Here is a 19745-nt window from a genome sequence, read left to right as displayed (position 1 = left end):
AAGATCTGCCTAGTCCAAAGTTTCAGGCTTTGCCCTAGTCTCATGTAGCTTTAGCGGCTTTTGTGCCACTTTAGAAGCTTTTTGTGCGCTCTTCATTGTGCAGAGTATGTGGTTCCATTGTGCAGTATGTGGTTCCATTGTGTATACTTCTGTTTCCAATTAAAGCTTAGGTCACATTGTAGCTTGCTGGTTCTGTGTGGGCTTCCTGGCTTTTGTTTTGCTGCTGCGGCCATGTTGGTTCTCTTTTAAACTGCTCTTAATGTATACATCTGGTTCTGCTCTTTTCAAATTAGTTTTTTTTTTTTCCACTCAGGAGGTGTCATCTCTGTCTGCCTTCTCAAGCTCTTTTTTGGTGTTGTCTTACAAGTGTGTGTGTGTGTGTGTGTGTGGTTTGACCTCCCTCCCCCTCTCACTTCCGTAGTACTGTTAACAAACATCCGGAGTCCAGCCCTCGTAGAACCGGCACCACTATTAGAAAGCAGCCACAGCAAACCTCGCCCACCTTCCCGCCGGAACTCGCCTCATTTGAGCCCCAACTCCGAGCGGCGACCCCGGAGGTCGAGCAGCCGGGCTCGGACAGTTTTGGTTCAGGTGCTGCTTCCGGGCTCCAGGTAGCCAGCGTGCAACCTCATTGCGTCACCCAGCTCAGCACAGGGGAGAGCAGGTAAGGAGCGAGCTGAGGTCGCCGCCATTAACGCCTGCAACGCCGTCTGCTCACTCCAACCAATCAAGATGTACCTCCTCGCCCCTAAGTGTTTGTCGGAATTCAAATCAAAACAAGTGATGTGATTCTTTCTTTCCAGGTGATGTTGACTCCTCCTTTCTTCCTGTTTTCGTTAAAGTCCTACTGAAATGAGATGTTCTTATTTAAACGGGGATAGCAGGTCCATTCTATGTGTCATACTTCATCATTTCGCCATATTGCCATATTTTTGCTGAAAGGATTTAGTAGAGAACATCCACGATAAAGTTGGCAACTTTTGGTCGCTAATAAAAAAGCCTTGCCTGTAACGGAAGTAGCAGACGATGTGCGCGTGATGTCACAGGTTGTGGAGCTCCTCACATCTGAACATTGTTTACAATCATGGCCACCAGTGGCGAGAGCTATTCAGACCGAGAAAGCGACGATTTCCCCATTAATTTGAGCGAGGATGAAAGATTCGTGGATGAGGAAAGTGAGAGTGAAGTGTACACGGACGTAGGGAGAAGTACAGAGCGCCAATAACCTTAAAGGCCTACTGAAATGAGATGTTCTTATTTAAACGGGGATAGCAGGTCCATTCTATGTGTCATACTTCATCATTTCGCGATATTGCCATATTTTTGCTGACAGGATTTAGTAGAGAACATCCACGATAAAGTTCGCCACTTTTGCTCGCTAATAAAAAAGCCTTATCTGTACTGGAAGTAGCAGACGATGTGCGCGTGACGTCACGGGTTGTCTGAACATTGTTTACAATCATGGCCACCAGCAGCAAGAGCGATTCGGACCGAGAAAGCGACGATTTCCCCATTAATTTGAGCGAGGATGAAAGATTTGTGGATGAGGAAAGTGAGAGTGAAGGACTAGAAAAAATAAATAAATAAAATAAAATAAAAAATAAACTAGAGGGCAATGGAAGTGGTTCAGATGTTATTAGACAAATTTACTAGGATAATTGTGGAAAATCCCTTATCTGCTTATTGTGTTACTAGTGTTTTAGTGAGATTATATGGTGGTACCTGTACAACCTGAAGGTCGGCCCCGCACCTTTCTTCAGCACCAGTCGACGGGTGGTGGCGATGCCCATCTCTGCCTTTCGCAAGTGACCCTCTTCGAAACACGATCTTTCGAAATGATGGCTGCATAAAACACTGTACTTTGTGTGTGTGGTCCAATCCAATCGTGTTCGCTTGACCGCTCTGTTCCATAGTAAAGATTGACTGTCATCTTTCGGGAATGTAAACTATGAAACACCGGCTGTGTTTGTGTTGCTAAAGGCGGTCGCAATACACCACTTCCCACCTACAGCGTTCTTCTTTGACGTCTCCATTAATAATTGAACAAATTGCAAACGGTTCAGCAACACAGAGGTCCAGAATACTGTGGAATTTTGCAATGAAAACAGACGAATTAATAGCTGGGAACGATGCTGGAACAAAATGTCCTCTACAATGCGTGACGTCATCTTACTGAGGCGTTTCAGCAGGATATTTTGGCGCGAAATTTAAAATTGCAATTTAGTAAACTAAAGCGGCCGTATTGGCATGTGTTGCAATGTTAATATTTCATCATTGATATATAAACTATCAGACTGCGTGGTTAGTAATAGTGGCTTTCAGTAGGCCTTTAAACCTGCCACTAAATGGCAAATGTTTGATCTGGCTCGATTTGTTTGTTGATTTATTTATTTTTGGGCAAATGTTGCATCCTCTTGTGTTGTCTCATGTTCTAACTAACATGCCAGCTTGGTTGTTTGTAGCACTGTCCTCGCACCACCAAACATCATCCGTGCAGATGGTTATTTGGACCTTCTTCTATGCCCACAGCCCAGCCCGTGAACACGCGTCCACGCCCCCTCCACAGAGGAATGGTTCCGCCCAGCTTGCAGCCGGGACCCCTCACACCCAGGGGGGCTCCAGGGGGGCAAGTCCTCACATGAGCCGCAGAGGTGAGAGCTAATTATCTTCTACTTTGGGAAGTTTATTTGTAATTACTAGAGATGGCCGATAATATTGGACTGTAGTTAGTGGACATCTATTGTTTATTTTCATTAAGACACGCCTCCAACTGACTAGAGTCCGGCGTGTTGGTCAGCTTTAGTGTCATGTAGAGTTGGGTGTCATGTTGGTCAGCTTTAGTGTCATGTAGAGTTGGGTGTCATGTTGGTCAGCTTTAGTGTCATGTAGAGTTGGGTGTCATGTTGGTCAGCTTTAGTGTCATGTAGAGTTGGGTGTCATGTTGGTCAGCTTTAGTGGCATGTAGAGTTGGGTGTCATGTTGGTCAGCTTTAGTGTCATGTAGAGTTGGGTGTCATGTTGGTCAGCTTTAGTGTCATGTAGAGTTGGGTGTCATGTTGGTCAGCTTTAGTGTCATGTAGAGTTGGGTGTCATGTTGGTCAGCTTTAGTGGCATGTAGAGTTGGGTGTCATGTTGGTCAGCTTTAGTGTCATGTAGAGTTGGGTGTCATGTTGGTCAGCTTTAGTGTCATGTAGAGTTGGGTGTCATGTTGGTCAGCTTTAGTGTCATGTAGAGTTGGGTGTCATGTTGGTCAGCTTTAGTGTCATGTAGAGTTGGGTGTCATGTTGGTCAGCTTTAGTGTCATGTAGAGTTGGGTGTCATGTTGGTCAGCTTTAGTGTCATGTAGAGTTGGGTGTCATGTTGGTCAGCTTTAGTGTCATGTAGAGTTGGGTGTCATGTTGGTCAGCTTTAGTGTCATGTAGAGTTGGGTGTCATGTTGGTCAGCTTTAGTGTCATGTAGAGTTGGGTGTCATGTTGGTCAGCTTTAGTGTCATGTAGAGTTGGGTGTCATGTTGGTCAGCTTTAGTGTCATGTAGAGTTGGGTGTCATGTTGGTCAGCTTTAGTGTCATGTAGAGTTGGGTGTCATGTTGGTCAGCTTTAGTGTCATGTAGAGTTGGGTGTCATGTTGGTCAGCTTTAGTGGCATGTAGAGTTGGGTGTCATGTTGGTCAGCTTTAGTGGCATGTAGAGTTGGGTGTCATGTTGGTCAGCTTTAGTGGCATGTAGAGTTGGGTGTCATGTTGGTCAGCTTTAGTGTCATGTAGAGTTGGGTGTCATGTTGGTCAGCTTTAGTGTCATGTAGAGTTGGGTGTCATGTTGGTCAGCTTTAGTGTCATGTAGAGTTGGGTGTCATGTTGGTCAGCTTTAGTGTCATGTAGAGTTGGGTGTCATGTTGGTCAGCTTTAGTGTCATGTAGAGTTGGGTGTCATGTTGGTCAGCTTTAGTGTCATGTAGAGTTGGGTGTCATGTTGGTCAGCTTTAGTGTCATGTAGAGTTGGGTGTCATGTTGGTCAGCTTTAGTGTCATGTAGAGTTGGGTGTCATGTTGGTCAGCTTTAGTGTCATGTAGAGTTGGGTGTCATGTTGGTCAGCTTTAGTGTCATGTAGAGTTGGGTGTCATGTTGGTCAGCTTTAGTGTCATGTAGAGTTGGGTGTCATGTTGGTCAGCTTTAGTGTCATGTAGAGTTGGGTGTCATGTTGGTCAGCTTTAGTGTCATGTAGAGTTGGGTGTCATGTTGGTCAGCTTTAGTGGCATGTAGAGTTGGGTGTCATGTTGGTCAGCTTTAGTGTCATGTAGAGTTGGGTGTCATGTTGGTCAGCTTTAGTGTCATGTAGAGTTGGGTGTCATGTTGGTCAGCTTTAGTGTCATGTAGAGTTGGGTGTCATGTTGGTCAGCTTTAGTGTCGTGTAGAGTTGGGTGTCATGTTGGTCAGCTTTAGTGTCATGTAGAGTTGGGTGTCATGTTGGTCAGCTTTAGTGTCATGTAGAGTTGGGTGTCATGTTGGTCAGCTTTAGTGTCATGTAGAGTTGGGTGTCATGTTGGTCAGCTTTAGTGGCATGTAGAGTTGGGTGTCATGTTGGTCAGCTTTAGTGGCATGTAGAGTTGGGTGTCATGTTGGTCAGCTTTAGTGGCATGTAGAGTTGGGTGTCATGTTGGTCAGCTTTAGTGTCATGTAGAGTTGGGTGTCATGTTGGTCAGCTTTAGTGTCATGTAGAGTTGGGTGTCATGTTGGTCAGCTTTAGTGTCATGTAGAGTTGGGTGTCATGTTGGTCAGCTTTAGTGTCGTGTAGAGTTGGGTGTCATGTTGGTCAGCTTTAGTGTCATGTAGAGTTGGGTGTCATGTTGGTCAGCTTTAGTGTCATGTAGAGTTGGGTGTCATGTTGGTCAGCTTTAGTGTCATGTAGAGTTGGGTGTCATGTTGGTCAGCTTTAGTGTCATGTAGAGTTGGGTGTCATGTTGGTCAGCTTTAGTGTCATGTAGAGTTGGGTGTCATGTTGGTCAGCTTTAGTGTCATGTAGAGTTGGGTGTCATGTTGGTCAGCTTTAGTGTCATGTAGAGTTGGGTGTCATGTTGGTCAGCTTTAGTGTCATGTAGAGTTGGGTGTCATGTTGGTCAGCTTTAGTGTCATGTAGAGTTGGGTGTCATGTTGGTCAGCTTTAGTGTCATGTAGAGTTGGGTGTCATGTTGGTCAGCTTTAGTGTCATGTAGAGTTGGGTGTCATGTTGGTCAGCTTTAGTGTCATGTAGAGTTGGGTGTCATGTTGGTCAGCTTTAGTGTCATGTAGAGTTGGGTGTCATGTTGGTCAGCTTTAGTGTCATGTAGAGTTGGGTGTCATGTTGGTCAGCTTTAGTGTCATGTAGAGTTGGGTGTCATGTTGGTCAGCTTTAGTGTCATGTAGAGTTGGGTGTCATGTTGGTCAGCTTTAGTGTCATGTAGAGTTGGGTGTCATGTTGGTCAGCTTTAGTGTCATGTAGAGTTGGGTGTCATGTTGGTCAGCTTTAGTGTCATGTAGAGTTGGGTGTCATGTTGGTCAGCTTTAGTGTCATGTAGAGTTGGGTGTCATGTTGGTCAGCTTTAGTGTCATGTAGAGTTGGGTGTCATGTTGGTCAGCTTTAGTGTCATGTAGAGTTGGGTGTCATGTTGGTCAGCTTTAGTGTCATATAGAGTTGGGTGTCATGTTGGTCAGCTTTAGTGTCATATAGAGTTGGGTGTCATGTTGGTCAGCTTTAGTGTCATGTAGAGTTGGGTGTCATGTTGGTCAGCTTTAGGGGCATGTAGAGTTGGGTGTCATGTTGGTCAGCTTTAGGGGCATGTAGAGTTGGGTGTCATGTTGGTCAGCTTTAGTGTCGTGTAGAGTTGGGTGTCATGTTGGTCAGCTTTAGTGTCATGTAGAGTTGGGTGTCATGTTGGTCAGCTTTAGTGTCATGTAGAGTTGGGTGTCATGTTGGTCAGCTTTAGTGTCATGTAGAGTTGGGTGTCATGTTGGTCAGCTTTAGTGTCATGTAGAGTTGGGTGTCATGTTGGTCAGCTTTAGTGTCATGTAGAGTTGGGTGTCATGTTGGTCAGCTTTAGTGTCATGTAGAGTTGGGTGTCATGTTGGTCAGCTTTAGTGTCATGTAGAGTTGGGTGTCATGTTGGTCAGCTTTAGTGTCATGTAGAGTTGGGTGTCATGTTGGTCAGCTTTAGTGTCATGTAGAGTTGGGTGTCATGTTGGTCAGCTTTAGTGGCATGTAGAGTTGGGTGTCATGTTGGTCAGCTTTAGTGTCATGTAGAGTTGGGTGTCATGTTGGTCAGCTTTAGTGTCATGTAGAGTTGGGTGTCATGTTGGTCAGCTTTAGTGTCATGTAGAGTTGGGTGTCATGTTGGTCAGCTTTAGTGTCATGTAGAGTTGGGTGTCATGTTGGTCAGCTTTAGTGTCATGTAGAGTTGGGTGTCATGTTGGTCAGCTTTAGTGTCATGTAGAGTTGGGTGTCATGTTGGTCAGCTTTAGTGTCATGTAGAGTTGGGTGTCATGTTGGTCAGCTTTAGTGTCATGTAGAGTTGGGTGTCATGTTGGTCAGCTTTAGTGTCATGTAGAGTTGGGTGTCATGTTGGTCAGCTTTAGTGTCATGTAGAGTTGGGTGTCATGTTGGTCAGCTTTAGTGTCATGTAGAGTTGGGTGTCATGTTGGTCAGCTTTAGTGGCATGTAGAGTTGGGTGTCATGTTGGTCAGCTTTAGTGTCATGTAGAGTTGGGTGTCATGTTGGTCAGCTTTAGTGTCATGTAGAGTTGGGTGTCATGTTGGTCAGCTTTAGTGTCATGTAGAGTTGGGTGTCATGTTGGTCAGCTTTAGTGTCATGTAGAGTTGGGTGTCATGTTGGTCAGCTTTAGTGTCATGTTGGTCAGCTTTAGTGTCATGTAGAGTTGGGTGTCATGTTGGTCAGCTTTAGTGTCATGTAGAGTTGGGTGTCATGTTGGTCAGCTTTAGTGTCATGTAGAGTTGGGTGTCATCAGCACAACAGTGAAAGCTAACAGCGTATTTGCGTATGATGTCACCTAGCGGCAGCATGTAGATGCTGAAGAGTGCAGGGCCAAGGACCAAACCCTGGGGAACTCCACACGTTACCTTAACATAGTCCGAGGTCACATTGTAGGATAAGAGTTAAACCAAGACAAGGCTTTTACTTCACAATAAAACAAGAAAATTGGGCTTGTCAAGACTTTCCAAAACAAGTAAAATGAGCTAACCTCAATGAATCCAAAAATACCTTAAAATAAGTATATTGTCATTAATAACAACTATATGAGTACGTATTTTCTATTGTTTCATTGAAAATAAAACTGCAAAGTCCATCTGGCTGTCATCTCTTTTAATTATGAGACACAATTGTGTCAAAGTCATGACTTTTTTTTCATGCCTGAAATAAGAGATGATTACTTTAAAAAGTAGTTTTCTACTTGAGTGTTGATGACACAGCTGCACTTTATGCAACATGTTGCATTTCATCCACTTTATCGAGACAACATCGTCAGGTCTCAGCGCTCGAATTTCACCGCAATGCCCCAAAAATTGACCAAAAAGTGAAAAACATGCCGTGACTGCCCTTGATTCCAGAAAACACAGAGTGAGATGTTCTACCTTTTGTGCAAAACACAAATGCATCAAATGACTTAACACATTAAATGACGAGTAAAATATTTACAAACACAACAACCGACTTCTAAAACATTAAAACCGACTCCAAAACACATCAAATGACTCCGAAGAGATTCACAGTGACATCTAAAACGTAAATTACTCCTAAAACACATTAAGACTCATAAAACACGTAAAAATACTCCTAAAAACATGTAAAAAGACTCCTAAAACAAATTTAAAACCTGTAAAAATCTCATAAAACACGTGGATATTTTTTTACGTGTTTTATGAGTTTTTTACAGGTTTTTAAATTTGTTTTAGGAGTCTTTTTACATGTTTTTAGGAGTATTTTTACGTGTTTTATGATCCACTATGGACTGGACTCTCACACTATTATGTTAGATCCACTATGGACTGGACTCTCACACTATTATGTTATATCCACTATGGACTGGACTCTCACTATTATGTTAGATCCACTATGGACTGGACTCTCACACTATTATGTTAGATCCACTATGGACTGGACTCTCACACTATTATGTTAGATCCACTATGGACTGGACTCTCACACTATTATGTTAGATCCACTATGGACTGGACTCTCACTATTATGATAGATCCACTATGGACTGTACTCTCACTATTATGTTAGATCCACTATGGACTGGACTCCCACTATTATGTTAGATCCACTATGGACTGGACTCTCACACTATTATGTTAGATCCACTATGGACTGGACTCTCACACTATTATGTTAGATCCACTATGGACTGGACTCTCACTATTATGTTAGATCCACTATGGACTGGACTCTCACTATTATGTTGTTTAAGGACAAGGGATGTAACAATAAATGGTATTATGATCATTTGCGATAATTCCCGACGATTAGTAATACCGTCTAATTTTTTAATGACCTAAAAGGTCATTTATTAATTCATGCATGTTTGGCCAGACGAACATGCTCACTAGTGTTTGGCTTGATAACCACGGCGGACCAACGACACCAACTTTGCTGCAGAGATCTCCCCTGGGATTAAACTGAGCCCAGCCCTTGGTTTAACGTCATCTTCCCTCACTTCCAGCTGTGCTTTTAGAAGCGTAGTTCTGTGTTTAGATCAGTGGTTCTAAACTTATTTGGAGGTACCAAACTGTGGAGGTACCAAACTGTGTTTAGATCAGTGGTTCTAAACCTTATTGGAGGTACCAAACTGTGAAGGTACCAAACTGTGTTTAGATCAGTGGTTCTAAACCTTATTGGAGGTACCAAACTGTGGAGGTACCAAACTGTGTTTAGATCAGTGGTTCTAAACCTTATTGGAGGTACCAAACTGTGGAGGTACCAAACTGTGTTTAGATCAGTGGTTCTAAACCTTATTGGAGGTACCAAACTGTGGAGGTACCAAACTGTGTTTGGATCAGTGGTTCTAAACCTTATTGGAGGTACCAAACTGTGGAGGTACCAAACTGTGTTTAGATCAGTGGTTCTAAACCTTATTGGAGGTACCAAACTGTGGAGGTACCAAACTGTGTTTAGATCAGTGGTTCTAAACCTTATTGGAGGTACCAAACTGTGGAGGTACCAAACTGTGTTTGGATCAGTGGTTCTAAACCTTATTGGAGGTACCAAACAGTGTTTAGATCAGTGGTTCTTAACCTTATTGGAGGTACCAAACTGTGTTTAGATCAGTGGTTCTAAACCTTATTGGAGGTACCAAACCCCACCAGTTTCATTTGCACATTCAACCAAGCCTTAATTAGAGAAAAATCTAATGTTTTTTTTCCAAATTCAAGACAAAGTTGTATGTTTTTGGTAACACTTTAGTCTAGATCAGGGGTAGGGAACCTATGGCTCTAGAACCAGATTGGGCTCTTTTGATGACTGCATCTGGCTCTCAGATAAATCTGAGCTGACTCTGCTTAACAGGATAATTATGAATAATTCCACTTGTAATCACAGTGTTAAAAATGATGTTCAAAATATAAAACATCCTCGTGCATTTTTAATCCATCCATCCGTTTCCTACCACACCTGTTCAAGAAGTTGCGTTGATGGTAAGAAGTTATTTATTTATTATTGGTTAGTTTAGGTCTTGCCCTCCTGGGGGTTCTTCAGACCACCAAGCACCGACATGAGAGCCTGTTTCAGGGTTACATTATTGTTTTATTTTTCAATAAGTCTCTCAGTTACTTTCCAGCAATTGTCTTTTTCTCTTTTGTTCTCGCTCGCGCTCTGGCTCCAGCCCCAACCCCGTCTCTCCTCCTGTCGCTCTTCAATATTATTGGCTAAAATTTTCAAGTCATCTCCTGAACAGTATAAATTTGTATACTTAATTTAGTTATTTGGACACTAGGGGAACATATTCTAAGTAATAAAGACTTCATTTAGAGTTATTTGGTTAGGTTACAGGGTTAAAGGGTTAGTGTGATAATAAGGCCATGACGAATAAGGCATTAATTAGTACTTAATGACTAGTTAAGAGCCAATATGTTGCTAATTTGCATGTTATTAAGCAACTCATTAATGGTGAATATGTAACCTGCCTTCCGCCCGATTGTAGCTGAAATAGGCACCAGCGACCCCGAAGGGAATAAGCGGTAGAAAATGGATGGATGTTCCCTATAGTTTTACCATGTTATTTTTTACTGGTGCACAAAATGAAGCGTGCATGAACATCACCTTCTTCAAAGAACAAAACTAAGACACAAACACACCTGCAAGTCAGTCAGCTGTTGCCGTGTCTGCCAAGATGGAATAGTTAGTATTTACACGAAGAGGCGGGTGTGTTTTGATCTCCCCCGAACCCCCGAGGTCGACTCACCGAACCCAGGTGAAGAACCACTGGTCTAGATGGAGACAGGTGAAGAACCACTGGTCTAGATGGAGACAGGTGAAGAACCACTGGTCTAGATGGAGACAGGTGAAGAACCACTGGTCTAGATGGAGACAGGTGAAGAACCACTGGTCTAGATGGAGACAGGTGTGGACAATGTCATCTCTTTTAATTATGAGACACAATTGTGTCAAAGTCATGATTTTTCTTCCATGCTTGAAATAAGAAATGATTTCTTTAAAAAAGTAGTTTTCTACTTGTGAGTGTTGATGACCCAGCTTTGCAATGGTTAATATTTTAGTTCCAAGCATGTTTTCATCAATATAGGTCCTACAATCTCAGCTCCAAGCTGTAATTTCTTACTGAGATCATTTAGGAGCAAAACCCTTAAAACAAGTAAAACACTAACATCAAATCTGCTCTGAGAAGAATGATCTTATCAGACAGAAAATAAGCAACTATCACCCTTATTTACGACTCAGACGGCACTGTATCAAAAACTGACATCAATTTCTAAAGGATATCACCACATGGGCACAGGAACACTTCAGAAAACCACTGTCACTAAATACAGTTTGTCGCTACATCTGTAAGTGCAAGTTAAAGCTCTACTATGCAAAGCGAAATACATTTATCAACAACATCCGGAAACGCCGCCGGCTTCTCTGGGCCCGAGATCATCCAAGATGGACTGATGCAAAGTGGAAAAGTGTTCTGTGGTCTGACGAGTCCATATTTCAAATATTTTGGGGAAACTGTGGACATTTGTGTCCTCGGGAACAAAGAGGAAAAGAACCATCCAGATTGTTATCGACGCAAAGTTCAAAAGCCAGCATCTGTGATGGTATGGGGGTGCATTAGTGCCCAAGGCATGGGTAACTTAAACATCTGAAGGCAACATTAACCCTGAAAGGTACATACAAATTTTGGAGCAACATATGTTGTCATCCAAATAATGTTTTTAATGGACGCCCCTGCTTATTTCAGCAAGACAATGCCACACCACGTGTCAAAACAGCGTGGCTTCATAGTAAAAGAGTGCGGGTACTTGACTGGCCTGCTTGTAGTCCTGACATTGAACATGTGTGGTGTAATATGAAGACTAAAATATGAGAAGGGAGACTGTTGAACAACTTAAGCTGTAAATAATGGGAAATAATTCCACTTTGGGGCGGCATAGCTCGGTTGGTAGAGCGGCCGTGTCAGCAATTTGAGGGATGCAGGTTCGATTCCTGCTTGTGCCATCCGTTGTGTCCTTGGGCAAGACACTTTACCCACCTGCTCCCAGTGCCACCCACACTGCTTTAAATGTAACTTAGATATTGGGTTTCACTATGTAAAGCGCTTTGAGTCACTAGAGAAAAGCGCTATATAAATATAATTCACTTCACTTCACTTATTTGAGATATTTCATCTTGCTTGGATTTCAGTTTTTGCAGTCTAGAACACAATATGACACTAAAATGTATTTATATTACTCTTTTGTTGGACTTTCTCTTCTACTGTTATCGAACAGCATTATTTTAGTTTTACTGCGATTCAAAGAGTCTGTTTTTGTCCTTCATTTCATCTGTTATTATTTGTATGATCTTCTCCTGAACAAGAACTCTCCTTACTTCTAATAAATGCATGGTGGAACTAGAAGTACTATAAATACTCTTGGAACTATGGACTGAAATTGGATGTCAATGAGCTTTTTACTCCTTTTGTTTGCCGTAGGAACCAAAAAACAGGCGCCAGCTCCACCCAAACAAAGCAGTCCCTTCGCATCTCAGTCCAGCAACCCCCCCCCAGGGTCCCCGCACCACCCGCCCGTCACCCCTCGACGGCAGGCTGGCAAAGAGAGCCCCATCCACGCCCCGAGCCATCCTCCCCCGCAGCCGCCTCAACCCCAACAGGCTGAGCGGGAGCCCTCGCCGCCTCGGACACCAACCCCCCCCAGCACGCCGCCTCACGACGGATGCCCCTCCCACCCGCTGTACACTTACAGTACCGGATCTCTCCCTCGACCCTCTCGGCCGGCGCCCAAACCACGACCCCGGCCTAACATGCCGCCGCCCCCACAACCTGTGGTAAGCGATGGTGGCATCTTTGGCTCCGCCTCCAGGTTCATCACAGGTAAGCCCTTACACAGCACACACTAACAACAATATTACACTAAAGACACTTTTTACTTCAATTTACGGACTTTATTACCGTAGTTCCTTGAATTTCCACCGGGGTGCTAATTAATTTAAAACCTCTTCTCACTACGGCACTTACCAAAGGCATGCGGTAAAGGTAAGCATGCGCTAATTATTTTAAAACCTCTTCTCACTCCGGTGCTTACCAAAGGCATGCGGTAAATTTAGGCCTGTGCTTATAAATTTGAGTGTGATGTAATTACAAAACGTTATTATGGTCTTACCTTTACTTATAAATGAAGTCCATGCGCAGCTCCTTCTGATCAAAAGCATCGATAACTTGTTTATAGAAGTCTTCCTTATCTTTCTTCAGTTTTAAAAGTCTCGATGGAGATCTTCCTTTATTACCTCCTGCTTCGATTGAAAGTCCAGTTTAGAAAACAGTTTTATTTTAGATATGGAATCCTCCATGTTAAAAGTGCAAGCGAGAGGGAAAAATAACCGATTGCTGCTTGTTGTCACTTCTTCTGCAGCCGAGTAGTCGCAAGAAGGATCACTAGCGCCCTCTACCACCAGGAGGCGGCAGTCATTTAATGACTCATATTTGACACACGCAGCTACGGTATATTAATAAAACATAGCTGCTTACTGTTCTTTTTAGCATATTCAATAGCTTGGACCTTAAATCCTACTGAATAGCTCTTATTGTTCTTCCCTTTATGTGATTTCAAATGATCAAAATCAGCCTCCTCCATTTTGAAAATGATGACAGGTGAAGTGTCACTCGTGACGTGACGAGTTTGACCCAGCGGAAATTTTAGACATGCGCTAATAAAAATAATATTTTGCAAAACGGGTTTGACCCGGCGTTAATCTTGAGCCGGCGGTGATGCTAAACATGCGCTAATTATTTTGCAAAACAAGTTTGACCTGGCAGTAATTCTAGGCAGGTGCATATTATATACCCGGCGGCAATTGAAGGAAATTGGGTATGCGGCAGTGTGACGTGGAAATGAAAATGGGTCAGAGAGGATAGAAAGGTTACTAATATTGGCCATGAATTTGTCTCCTTTTTCTTGAGTATGGTGATAGTGCAGGGGGAATAACTTATTTTAGCTCAGGGGCCACATGGAGGACAATGTGTGCACATGCGGGCCGGACTATTGAAATCATGGCATTATAGCTAAAAAAAAAAAAAAAGACAACGTCCGATTGTTTTCTTTGTCTTTGGCCAAAAATAGAACAAACATTCTGAATATTTTACAATAAAAATAAAGAAAAAAATACAGTTTAAATCTATTAAGGCAGGGGTGTCCAAAGTGTGGCCAGCAGGTCATTTTTTTGATTTGAGTGATTGATTGATTGATTGATTGATTGATACTTGTATTAGTAGATTGCACAGTACAGTACATATTCATACAATTGACCACTAAATGGTAACACCCCAATAAGTTTTTCAACGTTTATCAATTACTTAATAAATGACCAAGTTGAGGTGATCTACCTTATATATACATACACACACATATCATTTATATATATATCCATCCATCCATCCATCATCTTCCGCTTATCCGAGGTCGGGTCGCGGGGGCAACAGCCTAAGCAGGGAAACCCAGACTTCCCTCTCCCCAGCCACTTCGTCTAGCTCTTCCCGGGGGATCCCGAGGCGTTCCCAGGCCAGCCGGGAGACATAGTCTTCCCAACGTGTCCTGGGTCTTCCCCGTGGCCTCCTACCGGTTGGACGTGCCCTAAACACCTCCCTAGGGAGGCGTTCGGGTGGCATCCTGACCAGATGCCCGAACCACCTCATCTGGCTCCTCTCCATGTGGAGGAGCAGCGGCTTTACTTTGAGTTCCTCCCGGATGGCAGAGCTTCTCACCCTATCTCTAAGGGAGAGACCCAAACTCATTTGGGCTGCTTGTACCCGTGATCTTATCCTTTCGCTCATGACCCAAAGCTCATGACCATAGGTGAGGATGGGAACGTAGATCGACCGGTAAATTGAGAGCTTTGCCTTCCGGCTCAGCTCCTTCTTCACCACAACGGATCGGTACAACGTCCGCATTACTGAAGACGCCGCACCGATCCGCCTGTCGATCTCACCATCCACTCTTCCCTCACTCGTGAACAAGACTCCTAGGTACTTGAACTCCTCCACTTGGAGCAGGGTCTCCTCCCCAACCCGGAGATGGCACTCCACCCTTTTCCGGGCGAGAACCATGGACTCGGACTTGGAGGTGCTGATTCTCATTCCGGTCGCTTCACACTCGGCTGCGAACCGATCCAGTGAGAGCTGAAGATCCCGGTCAGATGAAGCCATCAGGACCACATCATCTGCAAAAAGCAGAGACCTAATCCTGCGGTCACCAAACCGGAACCCCTCAACGCCTTGACTGCGCCTAGAAATTCTGTCCATAAAAGTTATGAACAGAATGGGTGACAAAGGACAGCCTTGGCGGAGTCCAACCCTCACTGGAAATGTGTTCGACTTACTGCCGGCAATGCGGACCAAGTTCTGGCACTGATCGTACAGGGAACGGACCGCCACAATAAGACAGTCCGATACCCCATACTCTCTTAGCACTCCCCACAGGACTTCCCGAGGGACACGGTCCAATGCCTTCTCCAAGTCCACAAAGCACATGTAGACTGGTTGGGCAAACTCCCATGCACCCTCAAGAACCCTGCCCAGAGTATAGAGCTGGTCCACAGTTCCACGACCAGGACGAAAACCACACTGTTCCTCCTGAATCCGAGGTTCAACTATCCGGCGTAGCCTCCTCTCCAGTACACCTGAATAAACCTTACCGGGAAGGCTGAGGAGTGTGATCCCACGATAGTTGGAACACACCCTCCGGTCCCCCTTCTTAAAGAGAGGGACCACCACCCCGGTCTGCCAATCCAGAGGTACCGCCCCCGATGTCCACGCGATGCTGCAAAGTCTTGTCAACCAAGACAGCCCCACAGCATCCAGAGCCTTAAGGAACTCCGGGCGGATCTCGTCCACCCCTGGGGCCTTGCCACCGAGGAGCTTTTTAACTACCTCAGCGACCTCAGCCCCAGAAATAGGAGAGTCCACCACAGACTCCCCAGGCACTGCTTCCTCATAGGAAGACGTGTTGGTGGGATTGAGGAGGTCTTCGAAGTATTCCTTCCACCTATCCACAACATCCGCAGTCGAGGTCAGCAGAACACCATCCGCACCATACACGGTGTTGACAGTGCACTGCTTCCCCTTCCTGAGGTGGCGGACGGTGGTCCAGAATCGCTTCGAAGCCGTCCGGAAGTCGTTTTCCATGGCTTCCCCGAACTCTTCCCATGTCCGAGTTTTTGCCTCCGCGGCCGCTGAAGCTGCACACCGCTTGGCCTGTCGGTACCTGTCCACTGCCTCCGGAGTCCTATGAGCCAAAAGGACCCGATAGGACTCCTTCTTCAGCTTGACGGCATCCCTCACCGCTGGTGTCCACCAACGGGTTCTGGGATTACCGCCACGACAGGCACCAACTACCTTGCGGCCACAGCTCCGATCTGCCGCCTCGACAATAGAGGTGCGGAACATGGTCCACTCGGACTCAATGTCCAGCACCTCCCTCGTGACATGTTCAAAGTTCTTCCGGAGGTGGGAATTGAAACTTTGTCTGACAGGAGACTCTGCCAGACGTTCCCAGCAGACCCTCACAATGCGTTTGGGCCTCCCAGGTCTGTCCGGCATCCTCCCCCACCATCGCAGCCAACTCACCACCAGGTGGTGATCGGTAGAAAGCTCCGCCCCTCTCTTCACCCGAGTGTCCAAAACATAAGGCCGCAAATCCGATGACACAACTACAAAGTCGATCATGGAACTGCGGCCTAGGGTGTCCTGGTGCCAAGTGCACATATGGACACCCTTATGTTTGAACATGGTGTTTGTTATTGACAAACTGTGACGAGCACAAAAGTCCAATAACAAAACACCACTCGGGTTTAGATCCGGGCGGCCATTCTTCCCAATCACGCCTCTCCAGGTTTCACTGTCGTTGCCAACGTGAGCGTTGAAGTCTCCCAGTAGGACAAGGGAATCACCCGGAGGAGCACTTTCCAGTACTCCCTCGAGTGTTCCCAAAAAGGGTGGGTATTCTGAACTGCTGTTTGGTGCGTAAGCACAAACAACAGTCAGGACCCGTCCCCCCACCCGAAGGCGGAGGGAGGCTACCCTCTCGTCCACCGGGTTGAACTCCAACGTACAGGCTTTGAGCCGGGGGGAAACAAGAATTGCCACCCCAGCCCATCGCCTCTCACTGCCGGCAACGCCAGAGTGGAAGAGGGTCCAGTCCCTCTCGAGAGAAGTGGTTCCAGAGCCCTTGGTGTGCGTCGAAGTGAGTCTGACTATATCCAGCCGGAATTTCTCGACTTCGCGCACTAGCTCAGGCTCTTTCCCCCCCAGTGAGGTGACGTTCCACGTCCCAAGAGCTAGCTTCTGTAGCCGAGGATCGGACCGCCAAGTGCCCTGCCTTCGGCTGCCGCCCAGCTCACAATGCACACAGTATATAATTCATATTTATTTATTTTGCCGTTATTGTTGACATGTTGAAGGTGTTTTAATGAATATACATGCATGTTTAACATATAGATTCCTATCTTTCATGAAGACAAGAATATAAGTTGGTGTATTACCTGATTCTGATGACTTGCATTGATTGGAATCAGACAGTATAGTGCTGATAACGTCCCGGTTTTCAAATGGAGGAGAAAAAAAGTTCCTCCTTCCTGTCTAATACTTCATGAAAGTCGTTGGTTTTTGGCATCTTATTTGTCCAGCTTCCATATTGGTTTTTATACACTTTACAAGAAATAAATTTGCGGCAAACTCCGTAGCTTGCCAGCTTGTTTGCGCTGGCTTTAGGAGACTCTTATTTTGTTAGCGCAGGCGCGATGGAGCGGCACTTTTATTGTGAAGACAGGAACTGTGCGATCAGTCTTTAGGCTTTTGACGGGAAGTACGGTTGAAATAAAAAGTGTCTTTTTTCCTTTACACTTTTGATTGATTGATTGATACTTTTATTAGTAGATTGCACAGTACAGTACATATTCTGTACAATTGACCACTAAATGGTAACACCCCAATAAGTTTGTCAACATGTTTAAGTCGGGTCATGTGACCGCCTGGCTCTGTTTGATTGGTCCAACTTCACCAGTGACTGCATGTGATTGGTGAAACGCAGGCATGTGTAGATCCTACTTTGAAGCTCTGTCATAAACCAAAACAAACATTAATAGATCGATAAAAAAAGTAGCGAGCTGAATGTAGATAAATGGAACGGAGTAAAAGTAGTGTTTCTTCTCTATAAATATACTCAAGTAAAAGTATGTTGCATAAAAACTACTCGTAGAAGTACAATTTATCCCAAAAGTTACTCAAGTAGATGTAGTGTGTTACTACCCACCTCTGCTTCTAATGCTAATAATATATCTACTCAGGGGCCATAGTTCTTTAATTTGGGTCAGTTCCGGCCCGCGGGCCTTGAGTTTGACACGTCTGCGATAGACAGTTGTTAAAAATATTAATGTTGTCAGGAAACAATGTTATTCTTCCTGACTAACAATTTTTTGAAAAGGTAGATACACTCCTGAAAGAGTAAAAAAAAAAGGTAGACACAACTGCAAATCAACCACAGACATAAAATTGGAACCATAGATCAGGGGTGCCCATTACGTCGATCGCGAGCTACCAGTCGACCGCGGGGGGTGTGTCAGTCGATCTCCAGCCAGGCTTTTAAAAAAAATAGACCTAAAAATGAGTGATCATCAATCTTCACCAAGACGTCACTTAAATGACATTCACGGTACCGGAGGGTCTTGTGAGATGACGCTGGCTGCTGCAAGATCATTATTATGAAAATATGACCGAGAGGAAGGCGAAAAAAAACACTTTTTATTTCAACAGACTCTCGCGCCGTACCTTCCGTCAAAACTCTAAAGGCCGACTGCACATTTCCTATCTTCACAATAAAAGCCCTGCTTCATGCTGCCTGCGCTAACTAAATACAGAGTCTCGGAAAACTGGCGTGCACAAGCGATCCCTCAGAAAGCTGGCGTGCACATCACTTGTGCACGCCAGCTTTCCGAGACTCTTATTTTGTTAGCGCAGGCAGCATGAAGCAGGGCTTTTATTGTGAAGATAGGAAATGTGCAGTCGGCCTTTAGAGTTTTGACGGAAGGGACGGCGCGAAAGTCTGTTGAAATAAAAAGTGTTTCTGGCCTTCCTCTCTGTCATTTTTTCCTAATAATGAACTGGCAGCAGCCAGCGTCATCTCACAAGACCCTCGGGTGCCGTGAATGTCAATCAAGCAAGCTACGGAATTTGCCGCCAATGTTTTTCTTGTAAAGTGTATGGAAGCTGGATGAATTAGATGCCAAAAAGCAACCACTTTCATGTGGTATTGTACAGAAAGGACAACTTTTTTTCTCCTCCATTTGAAAATGTGGGCGTTATCATCATTACTGTCTGATTCCAATCAATGCAAGTCATCAGAATCAGGTAATACACCAACTTATATTCTTGTCTTTGTGAAAGAAAGACATCTATATGTGTTACACATGCTTGTATTATCATTAAACACATTTAACTTGTTTACAAAAATGTCTCTTTCATAAATAAATAAATATAAATGATATATATAAATGAGGTAGATCCCCTCCAGTTGGTCAATTGAAAAGTAGCTCGCCTGCAGAAAAAGTGTGGGCACCCCTGCCATAGGGCATTCTATTGAACTATTTTTGTATGTCTTTTATTCATGTTATGATTAAAGTAAGCTGTAAATAACTCTCAGAAAAATGTAGCTCACATAATTGTTGTCTTTTTAATATTTCATTTAATTCTTGCATTTAATATTTGTGTACTTTAAGTGTCCTTAATGTATCGTGTACACTTGGGAGTGACTCAGGAAGTAGTTAGTGAATATTTTAGATGTGTGATCCACCTTGTATGTAAAACTGCACATCACTGTCTTAAGAACGGAACTCGTTCATAAACAAAGGACCGCCTTTATAATGCTCACCTGCCCCGGCAACAGGTGAGCATTATACATGAACAAGGGAGCGTTAAGATCATTTTACATTTAAAATAAGATATATAAGTTGGGGGTCCCCGCTCCATCCCTACTTTTGTTTGGGTGCCCTTCTC

General features: G+C 44.3%; 1 protein-coding gene across 3 annotated transcripts in view; it reads left to right on the top strand.

Annotated features, from left to right (window-relative positions):
- Window positions 1-19745, top strand: part of arhgap17b (Rho GTPase activating protein 17b) — a 115642-nt gene that overhangs the window by 88217 nt on the left and 7680 nt on the right. For 2 of the 3 annotated variants that reach the window (XM_061885237.1, XM_061885236.1), the window contains exons 17-19: window positions 422-664; window positions 2530-2651; window positions 12177-12575. In XM_061885237.1, the coding sequence (XP_061741221.1) occupies window positions 422-664; window positions 2530-2651; window positions 12177-12575 (764 nt within the window). The remainder of the gene's footprint in view (window positions 1-421; window positions 665-2529; window positions 2652-12176; window positions 12576-19745) is intronic. The other variant, XM_061885238.1, reaches the window with a different exon arrangement.

The sequence above is a fragment of the Nerophis ophidion genome, linkage group LG23, assembly GCF_033978795.1.
Source record: "Nerophis ophidion isolate RoL-2023_Sa linkage group LG23, RoL_Noph_v1.0, whole genome shotgun sequence".
In the NCBI taxonomy this organism is placed as follows: Eukaryota; Metazoa; Chordata; class Actinopteri; order Syngnathiformes; family Syngnathidae; genus Nerophis; species Nerophis ophidion.
This window is presented reverse-complemented; position numbering and strand designations above follow the sequence as displayed.